The sequence below is a fragment of the Vulpes vulpes genome, chromosome 6, assembly GCF_048418805.1.
Source record: "Vulpes vulpes isolate BD-2025 chromosome 6, VulVul3, whole genome shotgun sequence".
Classification (NCBI taxonomy): Eukaryota; Metazoa; Chordata; class Mammalia; order Carnivora; family Canidae; genus Vulpes; species Vulpes vulpes.
The window spans coordinates 104,491,970-104,519,680 of record NC_132785.1 but is presented as its reverse complement, the minus strand read 5'-3'; the positions used below and the strand labels follow the sequence as shown (position 1 = coordinate 104,519,680).

Below are 27,711 nucleotides of genomic sequence, written 5' to 3'. Positions count from 1 at the left end.
CCCATCCCTCCAATCCTAAATTCTCTTGCGGTTCTGTGACTGCTCCTGACTCTTTCCCATGAATTGACATAATTTTCTTCCAGCACTCCCCACAGTGCAGTTTGACTTAACCTCTCAGGTTAAGTGTTTCCACCTTATTGCTTCAGTCCCCAGATTTGCAAGGTGTCTCTTCCTTGGAGAAATTGGGGTGACAGAAGATTAGAGAAATAGGGGTTAGAAAACTTCAGTCTCACTTTAATCAAGCTTGTCCTGATCAGTTAAAAATCTCCCTTGGCTCAGCTCACGTAGATGCTTCTTTGGGGGAACAAGGAGTAGGGGGTGGGGAGGTTTGATTCATTTCCTCAGCCTCAGAACCAAAAATTAAACCCCAAGGTTCAACTTCAAACTCTGGAGTATCTTTCCCTCTCTCCTGTTTTGATCTTGCTTATATGCTGTTTGGACCAACTATGACTTTATACACTAAAACTGATAATACAGTGTGATAATGTTCTGTGATACATATTGGCCACAGGCTCCTGGAGCTCTGAGGAGGGAATCACCTGTACCGCCTGTGGGGTAAGGGAGGCTTTTAGAACCTGCTCTCCCCAAAGCTGCATTAGAAGATGCGGAAGTTAACGCAATATTCAGGAAATATCTCCTCCAAGATGGAGTATGGAGTGAACGAAGAGGAGAAGCAGAAAAGGCAGGCCAAAGTCATATCATAAAGGACCTTCAATTCCTTGCTAAGAAAATTGGAGTAACTCATGTAGGCAAGCAGACCAATAAAACCAACCAGGAGCGTCTCATCGTTTATGCTTTATAGATAACTTCTTTGAAGAAGGTTATGATTGTTTTTTAGTTTTTTTTTTCATATTTGTTTTTCATATTTGACCTAGTTGGGCCTATGGATATAGGTGCTATTAGAACAGTTGAAAGGTAGAGCTGGAGTTTCTCTTCCGAAGACCACTTAGGGGTGACTTCAATATGTCGAAAGATGACAAGGGATTAAACCAGGAACATTTCAGTGGCAAGAGAGGCAGGGACAGATGGGAAGATCTCAGGGATAACATGGGAAATGTTTCTCCAGGTCACTTGCATTTTCTATAGTATTGACATCTCAATTAGTACTTGGTAGGTGAGGCTGCCTCTGACTCACCCCGCAAATGGCACGTGGGGGCTGTGTCCTAAGCAACTGTGGTCATGAAGCCACACGTTCATTTGCCCACCAACCTGCCAGCTTCTTTAAAGCAGAGATCGTCTCTTTTCATCAGTTTTCCTCAAACCTTCTAATGATCTGCAAAAATGTGCGCTGGCGGGTTGCAGAATGAGTGGAAAATAGACATTCGTAAATAGACTGAAGATTACAAGCTATGTAGTAGTTAAAGCACGTGCATTAAAGTTGTTCAGCGATATCAAGGCACTACACTGACTGCCACACAACCTACCATTTTGTGGTGATGTTTTTATTCCTAAAAATCTTTACTAACTCGGTAAACTCCCCACCCCACAAAGAAGCAGAGAACCATAAGCTGCATTCCCATCTCCACAGTTAACCTTTTTTTTTCTTTTCTTCTTCTCCTTAGCTGATTTTATAGAGCGGCTATATGCTAAGGAACGTCAGAAGACGCTGGTCCAGACCCACAACGTGGGAGGTACCGGTTTCCACATCACTTGATGATGTTTACAAACACGGCTGGGGTCCCTAATCCCCTCCGCCAACCAGAGCTCCGGAACCAAATCACGAACCCCCGGAATTTCCGCCCGGACGCGCGAGCGTGTTACGACGCATCGATTGCTTTGGCCTGGCGGAGGCCTAACGGGGGAGGACGGAGCGCCGGGAAGCCAGGGCAAGGAGACGAAGTCAAGGTCTCCCTCCTGGGGAGGGAGCTTGGATTCGGGAGGCCGCGCTGGGCCCGTTGGACTAGGCGTCCGCGTGCGCGGAAAAGCTCAGACATGTCTGTACACGCGCTGCTCCACGCCCTGCGCAAGAACAAGACCCTGCGCTACGGGGTCCCCATGCTGGTGAGCGCCGGGAGGAGAACGTGCGGGGCGGGATTCCGGAAGGGGTGGGGCGTGTGGGGGGCTGGGTTCCGGCGGCGGGGAGCCCGGATGCGGAAGGCGGGGAGCCCGGATGCGGAAGGCGGGGCCGGCCGCCCCGGGGCGAGGAAGGGGCTGGCGGCGGCGGCTTGAGTCTTCCCGGTTCCGTGGTCCTGGGATGTTGAGGGCCCTTTGCCCCCCTCCCCTCGCAGTTAGCAGGGAGCGAGCGCGCCGGATTTCACTCCAGCCCCCTGCTCCACCTGGACGGTGCTGCGGGTCGTGGGAACTGGCTGCCTTCCCTGAATTCGGGCATCTCCACCTTTCTTCGGCTTCCTGGTTTGGGAACCGGTGTCGTTCTTCCCGGGTGGTTGTTACGAGCGAAAATACAACCTTGTGGCGATGGGAGTGTTTAGGACCGTTGCCGGGACGCATTGTAACAGCCTTCCAAAGGCCGCTGACTTGCGGGTGATCGTTTCGAGTGTACTTTTGGCGTCCAGCCCTCCCCTGCGTTCCCCGAGGACTTCGGCCTGAAGATACAGGTTGAGGTTGACGAAGCACGAGCCGGACTTGGAACCCAGCCAGACAGCTCCCCTCCCTGTGGCCCCGCCTTTTCTTAAAAAAAAAAAAAATTGCTATTTTATTATTATTATTATTATTATTATTTTTTGCTATTGCACCTTGGCAAGTTATTTTGCTTCGGCAAGCCTGGATGGCCTAGTAAACGAAACCATTTCAATAAAGCGTGTGGACCAAAGCCACTTTCTTTTAATAGCATAACGATTTATCACTTTGATACGGATATTGGTATAGGTGCAGGTACCGCTTTTTGCATCTAAGCAGAATTAAAGAAGAAAAGTGACCTTAAAAAAAAATAAAACTGTCTTGGAGCAGCCGGGTGGCTCAGTGGCTGAGCATCTGCCTTCGACTCTGGTCATGATCCTGGGGTCCTGGGCTCCCTGCATGGAGCCTGCTTCCCCCTCTGCCTGCCTCTCTGCCTGTCTCTCTCTCTCTTTCTCTGTGTCTCTCATGAATAAATAAATAAAATCTTAAAGAAAAAGAAAACGGTCTTAAAAGAAAATGTAATTATATTTGTGTAGATAACAGGGCATGTGTGAAAACTATCCTTTCTGTAGATTCCTCTTCCCCCTAAATGGAGATCCATTCAGAAGTGTGGTTGTGGTCACTAACTTGAGGTCACCTGCATGTCCCAGTGAAACCCCATTTGATTTTGTTTCTTGTTTTTCAAAAATCAGCAGAGCTGGGATATTAAAACCACTAGTGGGGAAGTACCTTCTGGGTACTTAGGGGTTTCCTCTTTTGTTTTATTTCAGGGAATAGAAAGTGCCACAGTAGCCTTTTCCCCAAATGTGTTACTCTGTCCTTGTCTCTACCTCCTACTGGACCTAGAGGATCATGTTTCAAAATATGAGCCCTAAATATACAAATATATCTGGAGAGGAAAATGGAGTTCAGTACTCTGAAACCAAGCACTGCTAGAAAGAACCCAAAAGATACCTCCTCTTCATCATGTATCAGTTGCACACGCCATAATGACTATTCTACATTTATCTTAGAGCTGAAATTATTTCCTCTCTTGGATAAATACTAATGCTTCATAGGACATACAGAAGAGGACTTGGAATACCACGTATACACTAATACTATTCTTCCCTTCTTGTCCAAACTACTTGAAAAGGAGGATATATTTGTTTCAGCTTCCACATTGCCCATTTAGTCTTCAGAATTTACCTTTTTGATCTGACCAGTGATGTACTGATTCCAGCACACCAAAAAAATTAGCCCATTTTGATGTCTTCAATTCAGCGTCTTTAGGATATTCATGGTTATGCACTTGTCACCACTGTCTTATTTTATTTTATTTTTCTTTTAAAGGTTTTATTTATTCATGAGAGAGAGAGAGAGGGGCAGAGATGCAGGCAGAGGGAGAAGCAAGCTCCATGTAGGGAGCCCGACATGGGACTCGATCCCAGGTCTCCAGGATCACTACCTGGGCCAAAGGCAGGCGCCAAACCGCTGAGCCACCCAAGGACCCCCACCACTGTCTAATTTTAGAATAATTTTATCACCCCAGAAGACATACCATACTCACTAGTAGTCATTTCCTGTCTACATATTTAATAACAGAATACAACATGTGGCATTTTGTAACTGACTTCTTTCACTTAGCATAGTGTTCAAGATTCATTCATGTTGTAACACGCTTCAAAACTTCATTCCTTTTAATGGTTAAATAATATTCCATCATTTGGTTAGACAATTTTATTTATCCTAATCCTATCCTATTTATCATTTTATTTATCCACGGATGAAATTTGGACTGTTAAGAAAAAAAAGAAATTTGGATTGTTTCCATTTTTGACCATAATGTGGCTATGAGCATTCATGTACAAATTTTTGTATGGATGTATGATTTCATTTCTCTTAGGTAATATACCGAGTGGTAGAATTACTGAGTCATCTGGTAACTCCATGGTTAACATTTTGAGGAACTGTGAAGCTGTTTCCCAAAGTGGCCACATCATTTTACATTCCCACCAGCAGTGAATCCTCCACCTCCTTGCCAACACTTGTTATTGTCCATCTTTTTAAAATTATATCCTTCTCAGTAGATGTGAAGGCACTTCATTGTGGTTTTTTTTTTTTTTTTTTTATGATAGTCACACACACACAGAGAGAGGAGAGAGAGAGAGAGAGAGAGAGGCAGAGACACAGGCAGAGGGAGAAGCAGGCTCCATGCAGGGAGCCCGATGTGGGATTCGATCCCGTGTCTCCAGGATCGCGCCCTGGGCCAAAGGCAGGCGCCAAACCACTGCGCCACCCAGGGATCCCATTGTGGTTTTGATTTGCATTTCTCTTATGACATGATATGGAACATCCTTTCATACATGGTTATTGGTCATTTGTATTTCTTTTTTAGAGAAATTTTTATTCAGATCTTTTGCTCATTTTTAAATTTTTTTTTTCTTTTATTCATGAGAGACACACAGAGAGAGGCAGAGACACAGGCAGAGGGAGAAGCAGGCTCCATGCAGGGAGCTTGATGTGGGACTGGATCCCGTGTTTCCAGGATCACGCCCTAGGCGGAAGGCAGGCACTAAACCACTGAGCCACCCAGGCACTCCCAAAGGCTGTTTTTCTTTTTTTAATTGGATGGAGGCTTCCTTAACACCTGGGACTAGTAAATCTTTGTCAAGGGCCTTGTTTTGGTGTGTCTTCAACACTCAGCCAGGCAGGATGCAACTCTGCCTTGAGCTTTTACTTCTTGCTTGCTCAGAGCCTCAAGGTTAGCCATATATAAGTGTTTAGGACTTTCTCATTATTTTTCCTGAGCTTATATACACCACTCGACATGGGCACAGTTCTATTTATGAGTATTTCTTTATAGATTCTCAGGAATATGTTTGAACTTTCCAGAGTCCTCTGTGGACACCTTATCTCTCCTATTTTCCTTTTAAGCTTTTTTTGGTTAGATTGTTATTTGCTCTGTTGCCTACCACTGCAGTCAGTCATGATGTTAAACAATTGCCTCTGAATTTTTTCAACATTCTTCCTGGGAGTGTTGTGCTAGCTGAGCTCTAAGTCAGGAAAACTGAAGACAGCCTCGTGACTAAGCTTTCTGTTGAACCACCAGATTGGTCAAGCAGTGACAGTTCTCAGAGAATAAAATTTTAAAGAGCCCCCAACCCCATTTGGCCCCTCCAGAGGTTACTGCTTTGTACCACTATTGCATGCTGTTTCTTTTCATGGTTACCATGGAGCTGGGGTGAACAGGTAGGAATAAAAATGCCACCAAACTTTCTGTTCTTACTGAAATTCAGTCTTCTTTAGGAAATGTTCAAAACATTACTATAAGCCTTTGCTTAATTTTCAGATTTTTGAAGTTGATTTGAGAACTTTTGCCAATCTTTTCATTGCTTTGATGGAGAAGATTTTTGGAGATTCTTCCTCTGCCATTTCACTGATGTCACCTTTTGTTTCTTTTTTCTATGTCTTTGGTGAGATTTTCTAATTTTTCATTTGTTTTAAGAACATCTGTTACTGCTTTCTGAAACATTTTTATAATGATTGCATTATTAAAAATTTTTTTAAAAGATTTTATTTGTTTATTCATGAGAGACAAGAGAGTGAGGCAGAGACATAGACAGAGGGAGAAGCAGGCTCCCCACGGGGAGCCCGATGCAGGACTTGATCTCAGGACACTGGGATCGTGACCTGAGCTGAAGGCAGACACTCAACCACTGAGCCACCCAGGTGCCCCTAATGATTCCTTTAAAATCTTTGTCAGATCATGTGGTGCTTGGGTGGCTCAGTTGGTTAAGTGTACAACTCTTGGTTTCACCTCAAGTCATGATCTCAGTGTCCTGAGATCAAGCCTGAATGGGGCTCTCTGCCAAGCAGGGAGTCTATTTATTTGAGAGAGAGAAATCACAAGCAGGGGGAGAGGGTGAGGGAGAGGAAGAAGCAGGCTCCCTGCTGAGCAGGGAGTCCAATACAGGCTCCATCCCAGGACTCCAGGATCATGACCTAAGCTGAAGGCAGATGCTTAACCAACTGAGCCACCCAGGTACCTCTTCTTGATTCCTTCTAAAGGTGGAATGTTAATGATCAACATGTGAATATTTTTAAAGTTCTAAGATTGATTGAGATCACAAAAGAAATTAATGTAGATAGAGAAGACTAACCATTGTGCCCTGGGGTACTCTAACATTAGAGGATTGGGTATACAGGAAAAACCAATAAAGGACACTAAGAAGTATTCTCAGGTAAAAGAAAAACCAGGTTTAAGAGAAAAGGGGGAAAATGATCAACTGTGAAATTTTACTCATGAAATAAGATGAGAACAGAGAGTCAACCATTGATTTGGTAACCTGGATGTCATTGGTGGTTGGAATGGGTCTAAGAGAGAGTGGAAGGGACAGTGAGCATCAACAACTTTGAGAAATTTTACAGCAGATAGGAGCAAGGAAAGAAGATAGTAATATGAGAAAGTGAGTCTAGAGAAGTTTGTTAATAAGTGGAGAAATAATAACATTTTTATGGTGAATCATATAATAATCAAGATTTTCATGATATAGAAAATGGAAAATTGATGAATCAGGGTCTTTCAGTACATAAGATGACATGGGATGTATTGCACAAATGAAGATATTTAGTTAGGAGTGTAGATACTGTAGTAATGAGTGGTAGGTGATGCAATACAATTCTGACACCAATCAGAATTAGCACAGACTTCACAGATTAAGGGAATAATTCTTCATGAAACTCCCCTTATTTCAGACACTAGCTGAAAGCTCTGGGATTCTTAGGCCACCTATACTTCTGATCAACTGGTTACAAATTCTTGGGTTCCTATTAACTCCCTCAAGTTCAATAATTCACTAGAATGGCTCACAGAACTCAGGAAAGCACTATACTTCAATTATAATTTTTATTATAAAGGTTACAAATTAGGAACAGCCAAAAGAAGAGACCCATAGGGCAAGGTCTGGGAGGGTCCCAAATGCAGAGTTTCCATGTTTTCTTCCTGTGAAATCAGGGCCTGCCACCCTCCCTGCACATTGATGTGTTCAACCAGGAAGCTCAACCAAGCTTCAGTGTCCAGGAGTTTTTTTTATCGGGGTTTAATCACCCAGGTATGGTTAATTGAATCATTAGCTATATGAAGGAACTCGGTGTCTAGCCCCTTTTCCTTGGAGGTGGGGAGGTCAAGTTAATATCATATGACTTAAAGCCCCACCCTTCTAGTCATATGGTTGGTCATTCCAGCATGGCCCACCTGTATCCTGCAACTGTCGAGGGGCCTACTATGAGTCACCTCATTAGCGTAAACTCAGGCATGGTCCTTGGGACTCACCATCAATGACAAAGATATTCCTGTCACTCAAGAAATTCCAAGTTAGTACTTTCCTCCCAGGAACCCAAGACAAAGATCAGACAACTTCTTCATTATGTACCATGTGGGTACTGTGATTGCAGTAGTTCCAGAAAGAGTTCCAGAAAGAGGTAGGCTGGACTAGAATATTAGAAGAAGGTATAGTCAGAAATTGTCAAATTCAAGAATTATTTTGAAAGTGGAGGTGAGAGAACTCAGGGATGGTTTAGACATGAGATACGAAGGAGAGGAGCTTTTGAAGATCACAAAGAAGTTGGCTTGAGTCATTGGATGAGAGCAGTTGACATTTACTGGGATGTGAAAGATTGAGGCAGAAAGTTTTGGGGTAAAAGTCAAGAGGGTTTTATTATTATTATTTTTAAAGATTTTATGTATTTATTCATGAGACACACAGAGAGAGAGGCAGAGACACAGGCAGAGGGAGAAGCAGGCTCCATGCAGGGAGCTTGACACGGGACTTGATCCCAGGACTCGGGGATCATGCCCTGGGCTGAAGGCAGACACTTAACCGCTGAGCCACCCAGGCGTCCCTATTTCATTTATTTGTCAGGACAGACATTTAAAATTTTTATGTGGTCTGACTTGCTGGGTTTTAAAATTTATATCCTCAAGGTTTTGTTAGTACTTCAACTTCAAAATTTTGAAATTTTATATTTTACAATGTTTTATATCTTCATATTTCTTTAATTGGTAATATTAGTATATTTTTATAAAAAGGAAGGTAGGATCAAACTTTATTTTTATCCAAATTCCTAGACTTTTGCAGCTTTAAGTTTATGGGTGAAAGCCCTTTAGGTTATTGGAGGAGATGATAAAGCAGCATTGGCAATTGGAGGGATCCTTTAAGGTTTGCCACATATTGAGAAGTGTGGTGTATTTTATTAGATCCTTTTATTAGATCCTTTTATTAGTTGGTAAGAAAATGGAGAAGCCAACTACTGTGTAGTTGGCTGATTTTGCAAAATCATGAAATTGGAAGAATTCTAGTCTTTTTTTTTTTTTTTTTAATTCATAAGAGGCACAGAGAGGCAGAGACATAGGCAGAGGCAGAAGCAGGCTCCCTGCTCGGAGCCTGATGTGGGCTCAATTCCAGGACCCCAGGATCATGCCCTGAGCCGAAGGCAGACACGCAACCACTGAGCCACCCAGGCGCCCCAAAAGAATTCTGGTCTTGAAGATATGAGGCTAAAATGGAATTTCTAGCTTTACCGAGTGTAATTATAGGCAAGTCTTTTAGTTGGCTATGCTTTTATTTCCTCATCTGTTAAATGGATTTTTTTCTTAGCTTAATGCTTGTGATGATGTTATTTAAACCATAAAGTGGAATATAAGTATGGGGTACTGGGGACACCTGGGTAGCTCAGTTGGTTAAACATGCAACTTTTGGTTTTGGCTCAGGTCATGATCTCCGAGTATTTGGATCAAGCCCTGTGTCAGGCTCTGCGCTCAGTGCAGAGACTGCTTGTCTCTCTCCCTCTCCTTCTGCTCCTTCCCCACTCTCTCTCTCTCTCTCAAATAAATGAAATCTTTAAAAACAAACAAACAAGGCTAGGATACTGACTTTGATATTTGGTAATAGGATAAAATGTTTCCTACTGACATTGTGTATATACTGCTTCTACTCTGAGCAGATGAATGCTAACTCACCAGGAAAGTAACCTATTGGATTTCGTGTGAGCTGCCATTGTTGGCATTTAGATAAGTAATCTGTAGATAGACTGAATTCTGACCTTCTATTTTGTTTGATTGTTTCCTTTCTTTCAGTTGCTGATTGTTGGAGGTTCTTTTGGTCTTCGCGAGTTTTCACAAATCCGCTATGATGCTGTGAAAATTAAAGTAAGGACTGTAATTGGAGTTTGATACGTGTCTGTCTATACATATGTTCTGGCTTAGATGTGTATACTCAGTGTACTAAGCTGTCTGTCTAATTTTTCAAGGTGGACATATGATCTTTGGGCTCTTATTCTTTAAGACAACATTAATCATCATATGGAAATGAATCATGAAATGCAAAGAATTCAGTAATCTTATTCATTAGAAAATTTGCAATACTGCATTCTCCAATAAAATACATTAAGCATAGTTATTTTTAGGATTTAAAAGGGACTGAAGAATGTTGGACAATTTCACTCCCATTTTATTACTCCAATTATAAATTAGCTATTTCATATTAAAAATTACCAGTAATTTTATAAATTATGTTGATATATAAAGTATAATGACATACTAATACTGAAGGAAAGGAAAATTATTTCTCATTATAAATAATGGTAGTTACCTTTTATATATATAGGTATATAACATATTTATATATTATATGTAAAATTATATATACATATATATATGTGTGTATGTGAAATTTATTTTACTGGTGAGGCAACTGAAGCTCAGAGAGCTTAAGTAATTTACCTATGGTTATATGGCTATTTAGAGGTAGTGCAAAAAAAAAAAAAAAATAGAAGTAGTGCTAGGATTTTCACCCTCTATGATTATGTAGTTACTAACAAATTTAGGCCAAGTGTTACATAAGAACTCTGGTTAATTAACTCTGGTAAATTCATTCAGAAATATGTAGTTTTGGGGGCACCTGGGGGCTCAGTTGGTTAAATGTCTGTCTTTGGCTCAGGTCATGATCTCAGGTTCCTGGGATGAGCCCTGCGTCTCAGGACTCCTTGCTGAGCAGGGAGTCTGCTTCTCCCTCTCCCTGTGGTCCTCCCTCTTGTCCTCTCCCTGCTTATATTCTCTCTCTCTCGTAAATAAAATAAATAAAATAAAATAAATAAAATCTTTTAAAAAAAAGAAGTATATCATTTTTGTTTGTGACTACATCTGTATTTGAGTTATTTCTCATGTTATAAATATATATATACATAAAATATATATAAATTAAATAAATAAAATAAATATATAAATATATATATGTATTTATGTGGGGTGCCTTGGATGGCTCAGTTGCTTAAGTGTCTGTCTTCAGCTCAGATCATGATCCTAGGGTCCTGGGATGGAGCCCTGCAGTCGCAGGGACTGCTTCTGACCCTCCCATTGCTCGTGCTTTCTCTCAAGTAAATAAAATCTTAAAAACATAGATATAATTTCCTATATGCATATACATATATATAATATTTACATATAAGTAAAATTTTCTACCAGTATTACTGAAGTCTGCTAATGAAATATGTTATATAATGTATATTAATTCTATTAATTAATTATTATTGGTAGGAAAGTAAAGAGTATTAAAGACCTCTTCAGTTTTCTCAGTTAATTCATGGTTTAAGAGAAACATCAATTGAACACCAATAAAAAATAAATTTATATAAAAAAAAGGACAGAAAAAAAAAGAGAAATATCAGCTCTAACTAGTTTTAAAGACCATAAGTATTAGAGTAAATATTAAATTTAAAAAGAATATACAATTTCTCTGCAAGAATAGAGCAATTATCAATTGTATTAGAAGTTTGTTAGCATTCCACCTATTTTATTAAGAAATTATTTCTGAGGCACCTTGGTGGCTCAGGTGGTTGAGCACCTATCTTTGGCTCAGGTCGTAATCCCAGGGTCCCCCTGCCTATGTCTCTGCCTCTCTCTCTCTCTCTGTGTGTGTGTCTCTCATGAATAAATAAATAAAATCTTTAAAAAAAGAAAAAAGAATGAGTGCTAGCTAAATGGTGGAAATGATTAATATTCTGTAACACAAGCAAAGTATTGGACATATGGTCAGAAGTTCATTTTAAAAATCCCTCTCTGGCCATGGAGGACAAGATGGATGGGGATTGAACAAAGTGGGAAGGGAGACATGAGATCTGTTAGGGCACTTCAGTAGTATACATGGGCAGTAATGGAACTTGAAATGAAACATTTGTAATGAAGATTGAAACAAATGAGTTCCAGAGCAATTTTTAGCAGCTAATTGATAGTATCTGATGACTAATATGATACATATAATATAAAACTATGAATAGATCTTGCATGGCTTGAGGTTTTGGGTTTGAGGACTACATAAATGGCAGTGTCAATCACTAGGTTAAGGAGAGAATGAATGAGATTGGGTTAAGAGAAGAGGTCTAGAAGATGAGGTTACACTAAAGAGAAGAATAAAGTTGAAAGATAAAGTTAAAAGAATGAGGTTCATTGCAATTGAGAGGACAAGGTTGGTTGAAGAGAACAAGGTTGAGAGGATGCGGTTGGTCAAGGTCTACAGAAGGAGGCTGAGTGGACAGAGTTCAGGTGAGAAGGATCAGACACAAGACCTGCGGAGATTGAGAGGTCCAAGTTGGTTGATGTTCAGAAGTCAGACTCAGGTGAAGTCAAGAGTCAGTGGGTGAGATTGAGTTCAAACAAGGTAGAGAGGATGAGGTGGACTAAATATGAGAGGGATTGACAGGTTAAGATTAATTGAAGTTGGTAGGGGTTATAAGGGTTGAGAGGTTGAGAGCAAGCAGGAGTCAAGAGGGCAAGATTGTGGAGATCAAGGTGGGGCCAAGTCTGAGGTTGAGAGCACAAATGCAGGTGAGGAAGATTAAGGGAGGGTAAATTCAATTGAGATGTTTTGAGGAGGGGGGAAAAGATAATTGATTCAGACTGACTGACCTGAATTTGCTTGTAACTGTTCCTGATTTTAGGACTGAAAGTGTGGCATTCCAGAAAGCAGAAATTCCTGCTTCTCAGTCATGGGTTAGGAAAGTGGAAAGGCAAGTACAGAACCCAAGAGGTAGGCTAAAAAAAATAAGTGTGAAATAGATGTGGCATAGTTTATCCATCATCCTTAGTGGTGATAGTTCTTTTTTCCTCTTGACTTCTAATGCAAACAACCATAGACCCATGATAATAGATCATCATGTTACATCATTCCAAGTAGTATGACCTTAGTGTACATTTAAGTACATTATAATCCTTAGCATGAACGGTCTTTTTTTTTTTTACTTTAAAAGAGTACTAGTTTAAGTTTTAAGATTGTAAATGTGTGACCATGTTTTCTTAGATTTAGATCATGAGAACAATTATAATACCAATGCCTGCATGATCCAAACATCACTAAAAGAGAAAGCTAAATGATTGTGTTATTTTATTGTTTTAACTCTTTTTTTTTAAAGATTTATTTATTTAAGAAAGAAAGGGAAAGAGTGTGGAGTGTAGAGAGGGAGAGAGAGAATCTCAAGTAGACTCCCTGCTGAGCACAGAGCCTGATCCCACGACCTTGAGATCATGACTTGAGCTAAAATCAAGAGTCAGATATTCAACCAACTAAGTCACCCAGTATCCCAATGGCTGTTATTTTAATGACAGATGGAAAGACACATGCAACTGGATTAGGGAGTTAAATAACCAAAACAGAGCATACTGCAAAACATGCAAAAAAGAACTTGAGATTGGACATGATGAAGATATGGATGTGAAACACATTTGAAGACTGAATTACAGCCAGAATGAGATAGGCTCAGTCCCAAATAGCAGCTGCCAAGTCACCTTGTGCACACCACACTCACAAGAACGTGTGTTATCATCCTTTTCCCTCCATTGGTGTTTGAAACTGAAAACAGTTATATTTTTCTGATTCAGAGGTTAGAACTACACAAATCCTGTGAGTAACAAAGGGGCAATTGTGGTACCTGATGTGCTGACCCCCTGCAGTGTAGAGCTGATTCTATTAAATTTTACCAAGGATCTTGCTTTCTGTAGAATATCAAGTGATGGTTTGAATCATGGCAACAAAGTGTTTATCTTAGCTCTTAGGTATTCCAATTTGAAATGGGATTCCAAATTGTCTGATTTCTTTGAAGAATTTAATGAAACCACAGAAAACATAAAAAATTGTTGATATTTTGTCAGATGTTGCTTTTGCCCAGTTTTTTCTCTACTTCCTTTATGAGACTCTAATCCAGATGTACCCAACATTTTTAATAGCTTTTTTTATGTTTTGTTTTTCCCCATTCTTTTTTTAGTTTTAATTTTTATATTCTCTGTTCTATCTTCCAGTCACTAACCCTGTCTTTTGCTGTGTCCAATCTCTTATTAAAGTTATTCGTTGACTTAGTGATTTTAGTTATAGTATTTTTTTTGTTTTGAAAAGCACATTTAGCTCTTTTTTAAAATTGATTTTATTTATTTAAGAGAGAGAGAACATGAGCAGGAGAAGGATGGTGGGGGAGAGGCAGAGGGAGAGAGAGAAGCAGACTCCCAGCTGAGCATGGAGCCTCCTGCAGGTTTCCATCCCAGGACCCTGGGATCATGACCTGAGCTAAAGGCAGACACTCAACCAACTGAGCCATGCAGATGCCCCAAAGTACATTTAATTCTTCACTATATATTCTAATACTCTGGAGAAATCTTCAATGAAGTCATGTTTTCACTTTTTCCTTTAGTATCTTGAATATATATGAGTTACTTTAAAATCCTATCTCCAAAATACATTAACTATAGATCTGCTTTTATTGTCTAATTTTTTTTTCTTGTTGGTTTTGTGAGTATATGTTCTGTCTTTGAACATACCTTGTAATTTTTAAATTAAATATTAGGTATTGTTTGTAAACAGTTGTAGAGATTCCAGGTGATATTGTTTTCCTCCTGAAAGGGTTTATCCTTTTTTCTGGTAGGCAGATAGACTGGGGGCTAATCCCCTTACTACTCTCCAGGAGTGAGTTGTTTTTTTTTTTTTTTTTTTAGGCTATATTTATTCATGAGAGACACAGAGAGGCAGAGACAAAGGCAGAGGGAGAAGCAGGCTCCCTGTGGGGAGCCTGATGTGGGACTCATCCCAGGACCCCAGATAGTACTCTGAGGCAAAGGCTCAACTGCTAAGCCACCCAGGAGTCCCTTTTTTTCTTTTTCTTTTTTTTTTCAGGAGTCAGTATTAAGGTTGATCACTTCTATTTTTATTGGCCACTTAGGTTTCCTTTTTTGTTTATCCTCTATTGTGATATTTCAGCTCTTAGTTGCTCATTTTTCCTGTGGCTTGTTGGCCTTTTTCATTTTGTTTTGTAAGATTTCTTTATATATGCCAGATTATAAAATTTTTAGTCATCTTAATGGTATCTTTTGATGAACAAATTTTAGTGTAATCTATTTTATTCCTTTTGTACTTTATAGTTACTTTTTTTGTCCTTTTAAGAAGTTTCTTAACTCCAAGTATATTTTTCCAAATATAATCTTCAAATATAATTTTTTACTCTAAAATATAAATATTTTTGTATGAATGCTAAAATTTTTATTTTGCCTTTTGTACTCAGATCTGCAGATATAAAACCCAAATGGGATTGATTTTTTTTTCTTTTTTTGTATACGGTTTGAGGAATTGTGATGTTCTGATTTATAAAGAAATATGTAGTTAGTCTTTGCCCTAGTTTCTGGCACTGAGCTAAAATCCCTGGAGTTTCCCAAGTGCTGAGAGCAATCAAGGTGTCTCTTGTTCTCTTAGTAAACTTATGAAATGCCCCTGGGTAACTTAAAGATGGAGGCTGGTTGCTAGGAGAGCCAGCCTTGTGAGACAGGATTGAGTTTTCAGTCCCACCCCTTGACTTCCATAGAGGGGAGTAAGGCTAGAGGTTGAATCAGTTGCCAATGGCAAGGACTCAGTCAATTATCCCTGTGTAATGATGCCTGCATAAAAACCCAAGACGGTAGGGTTTGGACAGATTTCTAACTGGGAACTGGTAGAGGTGCTGGGAGAGTGGCTGTCCTAGAGAATACCTCTTCCATCTGGCATTTTATACATAAAATGTTTCAATTTTGTGAGCTGCTCTAGCAAATGGATCAAACTCTGGGAGGGGTTGTTGGAACCTCCAGTCTATAGCCAGTCAGAAGTACAGGTGACATCCTGGATTTGCAATTTGTGTGTGAAGTGGAGGGGAGGGCTGTCTTGGATGACTGAGCCCTTAACCTATGGGATCTGACTCTATCTCCAGGTAGGTGGTGTCAGAATTGAGTTAATTGCTCGGTGGTTTGGAAAAAACCCACATGCATTGGAGGAACTATAACTGAGCTGATTGTAACTACACTAATGTGAGTCCATTTGCTCCTTGGTGAGTTACAGTTAGAGATTACAGTAGGTGATCTACAGGTAATTACAGCAGGTGGAGTTGTCACACACAGGAAACTTTATTTGCAGCAGATAAGGAGATCACAGGAATAACTTCCAAATCCGTGACTACCCAAACATGGGTGAGAGAGTTCTTTTTATTTAAGATTAGGATGAATATTCAGAAAGAGGAGCTTTGTCATCACACATAAAGGCAGGAATAAGGTTGTGTAGATATACTTAGAAAACATGCCTATACCTTCATCCTATATTATGAAGCCTTTGTTCCTCCTGGGGCAGAGACTTTAACATTATGATGAAGCAGAGTAACTGTTGGACAAGGGGAAGGAGCTATGGACATGATCTGTGAGCCAGTATGAACTGGATGGGGTCTTGGACTGGTTATCTCATGTAAGGTATGCAGGGCCTTGCTTGTTCCTGGGCTGGAACTGATGAGGAAACAGAAGGCTAGCTGAGGACAATGCAGAAGCTGACACTCTGTAACCCCCTACCTTCTCCCCAGGTGGGATGTGTGTGACATTCCTCAGGCACTCCTGGCTGCCCTCAAGTTAAGGAAAGGAAAAACATAGTTAACTTACAGAGATCATAATCCTGCAAGACATGAGTCTCCCTCAGGTTACAGATATCTTAGTAATTTAAAAGAACAAAGCATTTTTTTTTAATCAAAAACCTAGCTTCCAGAAGGAAATGTAGATACCATTAAATGTCCTTATAACCTGCAGCCCACTGACAGATACTTGAAGTGGGCAGAGTGTAATGTTCCTCCAGGAAGCTCCCAACTATCTTAATTTTAATGCCCTGCTAGAAGGAAAAAAACCCTTAACTTGACAATGGCAAGGCCACCAGTATCCTGTGAGTCTTCTTTAACATATGAAAATCCTTTTGAAACCTCCCTTTTCCTTACCTCCCCCAATTCCCAAGTATGTAATGAACCACCCCTCACAACCTCCAGGGCAGTAGCTCTTCCAGCCCATGGGTCCTGTCCCCATGCTTTAATAAAACTACCATTTTGCACCAAAGACGGCTCAAGAATTCTTTCTTGGTGGTCGGCTCCGGACCTCACCCCAGCAAACCTCACCTGTGTTCCGAAGCTGCATCAGACCGTATCACCTGACCCAGAGTCCAAGCTTCTGAAGGGACAGCCAGTGTATTTGTTAGTGGGGTCTGAAAAGAAACAGTAGCTGATGACAGAGAGTTCTTTGAAAAACAAGCTTTAGGGACTCCTGGGTGGCTCAGTGGTTGGGCTTCTGCCTTTGGCCCTGGGTATGATCCCAGGAGGCTGGATGAGTCCCACATCGGGCTCCCCGCAGGGATCATGCTCCTTCCTCTGCCTATGTCTCTGCCTCTCTCTCTGTGACTCTCATGAATAAATAAAGAAAATCTTAAAAAAAAAAAAAAAAAAGAAAGAAAAATAAGCTTTAAATTTTCTGCTAGTTCAATCCTGCAAAGACAACTCAAGAATATGCTAGGTCAGTCTTTACTTTTGAAACAGCACTGGAAGTTTTTACCATTGATTTTTTTTTTTTTTGTCTCTGATATGTTAGACTATCTACTTGCCTATTAGAGACAGTTTTTGCATTCCCTTTGTTCTCTTAAAATTCTTAACTGCCGTGGGTTTTTTTTGTTTTTTGTTTTGTTTTGTTTTTTCATTTCTTTGTAATTCTCACATCCCCCTAGATAGTTCTGCAAGAAGTGTGCTTGGGCAAGTAGAGTTGGTAAGGCACAGTTTGGGGTGGGGGTGTGTGGGGAGAATGGTGGGAGGGGATAGCTGGGGACCTAAAATGACTTCTTTTGTATCAAAAAAGCTATGTCTGGGTCTTTCTTTTTCTGGGGACACCTAACTCTGCTTATAGGATTTCTTCCCTAATGTGGACAACAAGTTGTCCGAGTACCATTTAGAGACAACATTTTTTCCTTCCTGCTCTTCTGTGCCTATTTTGTTGTCTGTTCTATTAGTTTATTTACAAATTCCATTGTGGTTTTCAAATTAACTGTGCCTTCTTGGGCAATGAGCTCACCTTGATCATGGTATACTGTCTTTTGGTATGTTGCTGAATTCTTTTTGTAGTGTGTTCTTCAGGAACTCTGCATTAGTGAAGTTGGCCTGTCCTCTTACTGTCTTTTTCAAGTTTTGACTTCAAGCTTATGCTCACCACATAACTAGAAGGTTTTTTTGTACACTGGCATTATTTCTTTAGTAGAATCCATTGGTAAAGCCATCTGAACCTGGGTTTTTCTTTATGTGAGATTTTATTTTATTTTATTTTTTTTATGTGAGATTTTAAAGTACAGATTCATCTCTTTATATGTTATAATACTGTTTATTTTTAATTTTTATTTATTATTTAAAAGATCTTATTTATTTATTCATGAGACACACACACACACACACACACACACACACACACAGAGGCAGAGACATAGGCAGAGGGAGAAGCAGGCTCCATGCAAAGAGCCCTATGTGGGACAAGATCCTGGGACTCCAGGATCACGCCCTGAGCCAAAGGCAGATGCTTAACTGCTGAGCCACCCAGGTGTCCCTATTTTAATTTTTTTTAATAATACTGTTTAAATAGTTTATTTTTTCTCTGTTACATGTTAGAAAGTTGTATTTTTCTATGCATTTGTCCATTTTGTCTAAATTTGCAGGTTTATTGGCCTAAAAGTATTCATATTATCCCAGTATCTATTACCCATAAAATTTATGTTGTTGATCTTTTCATTCTAACTCTTACTTCTCTTCTAAGTCAATTTTACTTGAGATTTATCAACAGCTTTTGGTTTAGCTGGTTCTTTTGTCATGCATTTGTTTGACCTTTAATTAGTTCTGTTCTTAATTTACTTTTTCCTTTGAGTTTTTTTTCTTTTTTCTGACTTTATGAGGTAGTTCTCAGCTCATTACCTTTCCATCTTTTTTTGTAATATATGCTTGTAAGCTGATGAATTTCCTTTTAAATATGGGCTTAGCTATGCCATGCAAGTTTAATATGTAATATGTTCACAATCATTTTTTTTCAATTGTCCATAAGCTATTTAGAAGTGTTTTTCCTTAGTTTATATGTATAGGGGATTTTCTAGTTAAATTACTTTTTTATTGATTTCTAACTTCAATGCATTGTAATCAAAGAATATTTTCAATGAGTTCATTCTTTGAGATTTGTTGAGACTTGCTTTGTGACCCAGCATATGATCAGTTTATATATAAACAATGTGTGCTTGATAAGAATGTATATCTGGCATTGTTGGGTATATTTTAAAAATTAATAAATACATCCATTTGGTCAGGTTTGTAGTGTTTTCTCAAATTTTCAGTAGTGTTGACTTTTAAAATCTTTTTTTTCTATCTGCTACTGAGAAAATTGTGCTAACATCTCACTATTACTCCATTTCATGATATTAGGCACATTTAATTTCAGAGTTATTACATCTTGATGAAGATTTGAGTTTTTATTGTGAGGAAACTTCTGTTAAAAAACAAAATTCAAATAAATTTAAAGATCAAATTGCTTTTATTCAGTGATTCATGAATCAGGCAAATGGAAAGGAGATCTGAAGAGCTGTATAAAATAGAAGACTGTAGGATGAATAGAGCAGAGACAAAGAAAGAGTACATTATTTCATCTTTCTTTGGGGGACAGGAGGGACAATCAGGTAGTTTATTTACCTTACTACTGCTGACCAGGAAATTCCAGACTGACTGGTTAAGATTACATTCCTGAGGGAGGATAGAATTTATATTAGATATTATGTTTCAGTTTGGTGACATGAGCTTAGCATAACTGACTATTTGGGCCTCTTGTCTTTTTCTTTTTCTTTTCTTTTCTTTATTTTTTTTTAAAGATTTCATTTATTTATTCATGAGAGACACATAGAGAGAGGCAGAGACAGAGGCAGAGGGAGAAGCATGCTCCATGCAGGGAGCCTGACGTGGGACTCGATCCCAGAACTCCAGGATCATGCCCTGAGCTGAAGGCAGATGCTCAACTGCTGAGCCACCCAGATGTCCCTCTCTTGTCTTTTTCTTAATACTTGGCTTGCTAATAATGCTTTTTTTTCCCCTTAAAGCCTGACTTCATTAGCTTTCTATTTAATCTTAACTGTTCTATAAACTTAAGTTTTAAATAGATCTTTTATAAACAGAATATATGTTTTTAATAGTCTTATTTTTTAATGGATTATTAAATCCATTCACATTAAATGTAATTTTTTATATATTTGGGTTTAAATATGCTTTCTTTTGGTGTGCTATTTGTTACAATTATTTCTGTTTGCTGTTTTTTAGTTCTCTTTTAGATTAATAATATTTTATTAATTTACTAATATTTTATTAATTTACTGTTGTTCTGTTAGTTTGAAAGCTATTTTTACTCTTCCACTAGAGATTCCTCCAGAGATTTTTGTGGGTTTTAGTTTTTGTTTTTTCCTCCTACTATGTGGTCTTGAGGGGAGAAAGGATATGCTGTCCCAAAATGAGCCATTTGGGCATGTGAATTGTTTTCAGCTGAAGTTAAAACCCAGTAGACTGTGGGAAAGCTTTTTATCTCTCCTTTAACTGCCTAAAACAACTTAGATGGAGGGCCTATACTAGGAAGAGACCTATTACTAGATATAACTTTTTATATCAGAAAGACTTAACCTGTGTGGCATGGTAGACATTTGTTTACCAAACATATGCTCTTTTCATCTTCCTGTGAATTGTCTTCTTACCCTTTTAAGTCCCAGTTCCATATCTCATTTTCCTTAGCTTAGAATGATATATAATTGCCTGACTCAATTGCCTGGCTACCTGTGAGTGTCTTTGTGGGCCTCCATACATACATAATTAAATTAGTTTTTCTCCTATTCCTCTATTTTATGTCAGTTAATTATTAGGCCAGCCAATGAACCTAGAAGGGAAGAAGGAAAAATCCCTCCCCAACCATCAGATTTTTGGTGTCAGGGTAACAAAGCTGGCTTCATAACACGAATTGGGTTGCCTCCTTTTTTATTTTCTGGAACAGATTGTGTAAAATTGGTGTTACTTCCTTAAATATTTTATAGAATTTACCAGTGACACCTCCTGTGCTTCAGTCTTTCTTTTTAAAAATGCATTTAGCTATGGATTTAATTTTTTTTAAATAGAAAAGACTATTCTGGTTATGGATTCTTTTTTCTGACATTTCCTAATTGGTTTTCACTTGAGTAAAGAAACCCTATTGATTTTGTATGTAGATCCATGCACGTTGATTGATTTTTGTGTGTCAATCTAGCCACTTTGTTTAATTCTATTAACTGTAATCATCGTAAATATTCTTAATAAAGAAACATTAGAAGTATTCTCATTTAAATTTAATTAAATTTAAGCTAAGAATAAGAAAAGACTATCCATAATTATAGCTACTTTTTTAGTACTATTTTAGAGGTAATAGCCTCATAGCATGGATAGTCAAACAGCAAAAAGAAGTAAGTGGTATGAAGTTTAGAAAGAAAGAATTGAAAATGTGATTATGTGCAGATGAAATGTTGCCTGCCAAGAAATTTGTCCGCTCAAGAAGATTAAAACTATCAGAATGAAAAAGATGGCTCAACAAGGTGACTCTTCACTTTTTTTAAAATTAATTAATTTATTTATTCATGAGAGACATTGAGAGAGAGGCACAGACATAGGCAGTAGGAGAAATAGGCTCCCCGCAGGGAGCCCAATGTGGGACTCCCTCCTGGATCCTGAGATCAGGCCCTGAGCCAAAGGCAAATGCTCAACCACTGAGCCACCCAGGCGTCCCCCTAGAACAAGTTCTATTCTTATAAATATCTTGTGTGTATTTGAGGGGAAATGGCAATCTAAATATTTTCTGGGCTCAAAATTCGTTATATGCCTATTAGAAAAATCCTATTATTTTATTCATATCTTCAATAATCACATTATAATCTGCTTGATCTATTAGATTCTGCAAAAGTTATGCTAAGCTCTTCTAGAATGTTTGTGTTTATTTCTTACATTTTTATCCATTTCACTGCATATATTTTAAAGTAGTGTAGTCACATATCTTATAATTCTTTCTTTTTAAAGGTTTTATTTATATATTTGAGAGAGCAAGAGAGAGTGAGAGCACAGGGTGAGGGGGAGCAGAGGGAGAGGGAGAATTATAAAATATGCGTAGGCTGCCTGATGTGGGACTCAATCCCAGGACCCTGGGATCATGACCTGAGCCAAAGGCAGATGCTTAACTGACTGAGCCACCTAGGCACCCTTATATTTTATAATTCTTTTTTTAAATATATTTTATAATTCTTAGATATTTTTGAAAAGTTCCATTTATCAATATAAAATGTTCCTTTTTGATACTGTTTGCCTTGAACTCTGTTTTGTCATTGTAAATACTGCTATTTATTGATCACTGTCCCCACAGTTTTGTTTTGTTTTTTGCTATAATTTTTATAACCCTCTACTGTCACCCTGTGCTTTCATTCTTTTCTAAGTGCATTTCTTATAAGTAGTGTATAGCTGTATTATTTTTCAGAGTTCAGAAAATCTCTCATAGTTAATAGATGAGTTCAATATTTACTATAATTATTGATGTTTGTTTTTTTTAAATTATTGATGTTTGTATATATTTCTACCACTCAAAACTGAGTGAGAAAAAAATCAAACAGAAGTCAAGAAAAAAGAAAAAAGATAAAATAGTAAAAATAAAACTGAGTTTGAAAGTAATCCTCCCTCAATAGCAATACTGAAGATATAATTCTATCATCTTTTAGTATACAAAGTTGCTAATGAGCAGTCTTTTTTCTAATCCATACTCCTTTGTAAGTATACAGTCTTTACACTCTTTTTTGATTTTGAGATTTTCTTTTTTATCCTTAGTATTCTAAAGTTTTACTGTTACTTAAGAATGGGTTGTTTTTATTTTGTTGCAGTTATTTTTTATTGTGTTGTTTCAATCTGGGGACTCATGTTTTTCTAAATGTTAATTAATTACTGGTCAATTATTTAATTATATCCCTTCTTCCATTCTCTTTGTTATCTAATTCTGAAACCCCTCATAGATGTGTGTTGGAATTTTTGAGTCTAGATTTCATAATATACTTTTTCTTTCATTCATCCCAACTCTTGTGCATCATTCTAATGGAATCCTCAGGTTGTATTTGTAGTGTATTAATTTGGTCTTAAGCTGTGTTCAGTCACAATTCTGCTATTGCGGGATCCCTGGGTGGTGCAGCGGTTTGGCGCCTGCCTTTGGCCCAGGGCGCGATCCTGGGATCCGGGATCGAATCCCACGTCGGGCTCCCGGTGCATGGAGCCTGCTTCTCCCTCTGCCTATGTCTCTGCCTCTCTCTCTCTCTCTGTGACTATCATAAATTAAAAAAAAAAAAAAAATTAAAAAAAAAAACAATTCTGCTATTGCATTTATTTTAATTTGGGTTTTGTTGTTTATTGATTTTAGCAATCACATTCTTCTTTCCCAAACACTTTGCCACATACAGGTAACATGGCATCAGCTCCTATTTACCACAATGGAATCCTGTCCAATTTTTTCTTAGATACTTCTTTATTTCAGGTGTATTGAAGGTATCCTTTTTTTGTTTTCAAGAGCAGCGTTATATTTATTGTACTTTTTATATTACTTATATGTAATAACATCATTTAGGGTGATGGTTAACAGCATGGACTGTGGGGGCACAAGGCCAAGGCTCAAAGCCAATTTCTTCCTCTTCAACAAGTAATTAAAACTCTATGTCCCATTATCTTTACTTGTGATCATTATCATAATAATTATCTTGTATATTTTTGTGAGTACTAAAAGATAATATATGTCAAAATGCCTGGCACGTAAAAAGTGCTCAGTAGAAATTAGCTGCTGATAGCTGTAGTAGTAGTGGTAGCAGTATGCTAGTTATCACTATATGATTCATCTGATGGTGGAGATTTTATCATATGTTTGTGATCTGCCATACAATCCCAACCATCCCTTATATGACTTTTAAATTCAAAATTGGATCTAACAGACTTAAACAACTTATGGCTCTTCTTTCTTTTCTACAGATTGATCCAGAATTAGAAAAAAAACTGAAAATGAACAAAGTGTCACTGGAATCAGAGTATGAGGTACATATGTTAACATGTTATATGTTAATGTAATCTCTCTTTTGTAACAGTTTTCCAAGTCAGTGACTAATTCTGTCTTGAGGTGAACTTAAATTATTACTAGTGCAGAAAAAATTGTTTACCTTAAACAATATAGTATTGGGACAACTGTGTGGTCATTTGAAAACAAAATAAAAATGGATCTGTATTTAATATATCAGAATGAATAAATTCTAGGTGGAACAAGAATTTAAAAGTACAAAAAGGCTAAAAATACTAGGAGAAAAAATAGAGATTCTTTTTGGTGGTCTTGAGTCAGAAAAGCTGATTTAAATGTGATACAAAATTCAAAAGCTTTTAAAAGTAAAGATTGAGGAATGTATATATAAAAATTCAAAAGTTTAACCTAAAAAAATAATGTATATAAAGTCACTAGTTAGATGAGGAGTCCTAAAAATATTGTATATTTTATCATGATGAATTAACTTATTTAAATATGAAAAGCATCTACAGATCAATATGGAAAAGTTTAATATTTTAGTTGGACAGTGGAACATGGGCAAAGAATGTAAAGCTTCAGAGAAAAGGAAAAAAATACCATTCTTAAACATATGACAAGATACTAAACTTATAGGAAAGTTAGTTAAAATTATAATGGGGTGTTATTGTCCACCCATCTGATTAGCAAAAATGAAAGTGTTTAATAGCACATGGTATTACAGCATGTGGTGAGGGAAGATGTTCTCCATTTCTTATAGTTTGTTGATTTTTTGGCTGTGGATCATATTTTCCTCTTTCTTTGTATGTTTTGGTATTTTTCCTTGAAAGGTGAACATTGTGAATAGTACATTGAAGAGACCTGTGAAGATTGTTGATTCTCATTTTAGTACGCAGTTCCATTATTGGCTAATCATTTTGAGCTTGGCTTTATCTTTTTAAGGGAAGATCTGTGAAAGGCTTTGGTGTTTCCTAAAGTTCTGTAACTCTATGGGACTCATTCTCCAAATTGTCTCCCTAGAGGATCTTGTCAGAGGTTGGCTTTAAGCTCTTTTGGTGTGAGTCGAAAGTAGGTCTTACTCTTGGCATAATCCTTATTCCTAAAGAGTAGCGTTTTTGGTGTCTCAGATGTATGTTAAAGTAGCAGCTAGATACTTAGCTAGATACTATCTTTACCTGATAGTAAAGAGAGGTCTCCAGTGTAGCAGGGCTGAAAATCCAACAGTAACACTGCTTTTCATCAGCACTTCTTGATTCTGTATCATGCACAATTCTGTAGCAGTTGGTTGCTAAGTGGTAAGCCTTAGATGGTCTTGCCCAACACACGTACAGGATAGTCTTCAATGACTACATGTTTTACAAAATTCCACAGAGACTCTTTCAATTACTAAAGATCTTTGAAGACTGAAACAGTTATGTGAAGTTGTTCTGTCAGCCTTGCAGCCTTGCATCTTTGAAGACTGAAACACTTTTATGTGAAGTTGTTCTGTCAGCCTTGCATCCCATCTAAGAATAATTCTTAAGTTCTCTTGAACATATATATCTTATGTTATCTGGGTAAAGGTCATTCTTTCTTTAAGCCTTTTAATAACTTTGGATAATTTCATAACTATACTTGAAAATAATTGACTCCCTTGCACTTTAAATTAGTAGAACTTTGTTTATCCACATATATTTAATAAAGACTCCCAGCAAAATTCTAAGTGACCTTTAGGGAATGGTTTCAGTTTCCCACTTCCCCATTATTTTGTCCAAACTTGTAACTTGTTACTTCTCAATCTGTAAGCACTTTGTGATGTAGTGATGCTAGGGAAGGTTTGGGAGTAAATTTTCCTTTAGTTATTTTGAAAACCATAGAATTTAAGAATTGAAGACACCATGTAGACCATTTGGTTGAGCCATTTTATTATTACTTATGAGGGAATTAATGCCCAGATGACTTAAATCACTTGCCCAAGATTTTATAGCTTGTTAGTAAAAGAGAAATGCTTATTATCCAAGTGTCAATGTAAACTTGTATCATTTTCCCTATATCTGGATATAAGCTATTCTGTGTTATCTGAGCCTCTTTTTCTATTTTATTTACTCAATAAGTCCAGAATAATCAAAGCAGATATAGGAAAGTTAGTGTCAGAGTGGTGTGGAAGGATGAAGAAACATTTATATTCTATCCTTTATCTTACCTTCATTTCTGTGCTGAGAGGCATTTCACACTAACTGTGAAGGTACAATGATCCAAACTGTAGTTGAAGCTAGGTTTTATTGACTGAAAGGGATTTACTCCGGCATCTGTGGGGAATGTCCTTTCATTTGCAGGCTCAGGCTTATTTCTCAGGTGCAGGATAAATCATCATTTCTTCGTTTTAGCAGATTGTAGGGTCTCCACCTTTGTTCTTTTCCTCTCCTTTACTACTCTCACCCATGCTAACCCATGCTAGTCATTATTATGGTGAAACAGCCTTTAGAGTTGGACTCTTATTTTCCCGGCTTCTTGCCTTTCTTTGTGCTCTCAAAAATAAAGTATGTAGACTCTTTCTCTAATTTGGTAATTTTATTCTGATGGGGAAGGGGAAAGTATGAAAGATAGTCTAGTTAATATCAATAGCAAACAAGAGAAATTCTAAATCCTAAGAGATATGCCATTACTTCAGTTATTATGTGTGATATGCAGTTGACTTGTTAAAATCACAATTGAGGGCCTATTGGATTTTTTCCACTCACTTACTTATTCATTCATTCAGTAATGTCCTAATAAAAGTCACAGGGATTTTACCCTAATATATATACTTTAATTTTTGTGACCCTACAGAAAATGAAGGACTCCACTTTTGATGACTGGAAGAATATTCGAGGACCCAGGCCTTGGGAAGATCCTGACTTCCTCCAAGGACGAGATCCAGAAATCCTTAAGACTAAGACAACTTGACTAAATTGATTCTTTTTTTTTTTTTTTTTTTAACAAAAATGTTATCTACCAACCGGAATACCCACTACATATTCAATGGGAAGAAAATTTCAGAACTGCAGAAGCCTGGTTCTGAGTAATGTGATGACAGATAATCTTGATAAAAAGTCGCAGTAACATCAGGCAGTGATTTTATGTCAAACCTATGTGGGAAAATAATATCGATCACAGGCTGATGAGAGTTTTGGTTTTACTTATAGTCCCTCACGTGGTATAAAATCAGTCTCCAAAGTATCACCTGATGATTGTATTGATACTATTAAAACATGTTAAGAAAATTATATTGCTCTTGGTTAAGGCAAAAATTATGATGTCGTACATATTATATATAGATATGGCAAATTTATTCAAGTATTCCATAAATGACTACAGTTTGGAAATACTGATTTAAGGTATGCTTTATGCCTCAGCATAATTTACAGTTAACTGTAGTTTTGTTCTTATTTTCTTAACTTAAGGTTTGCTGTGATCTAAATGCTAGGCAAAAGGATAGAATTGAGGAAAGTTGGTTTTTTTTTAACTTATTTTTTTCTTTTTACCCCTATCTTAGCCAGCCTTGTTGCCCCACCCTCTGATATTTTTACATTAATTTCCAGATGCCTAAAGTCTCAACTGAAATACTCCCCTTTACGTTGCCAAAAAAATTATAAATCGACCTACCTCTTGTCCAATCAAGAACACTATTTTCAGTGGCTAGTTTTAGCAAAAAAAGAAGCCAG

General features: G+C 37.9%; 1 protein-coding gene across 1 annotated transcript; it reads left to right on the top strand.

Moving 5' to 3' along the window:
• Nucleotides 1-1,567: 1,567 nt before the first annotated feature.
• On the top strand, nucleotides 1,568-27,273 carry COX16 (cytochrome c oxidase assembly factor COX16). The gene is made up of 4 exons (XM_026008492.2): nucleotides 1,568-2,001; nucleotides 9,695-9,766; nucleotides 23,989-24,051; nucleotides 26,837-27,273. Exons 1-4 carry the CDS (start codon nucleotides 1,654-1,656, stop codon nucleotides 26,951-26,953), a joined length of 600 nt encoding a protein of 199 aa, XP_025864277.2. The 5' UTR covers nucleotides 1,568-1,653; the 3' UTR covers nucleotides 26,954-27,273.
• Nucleotides 27,274-27,711: the final 438 nt, after the last annotated feature.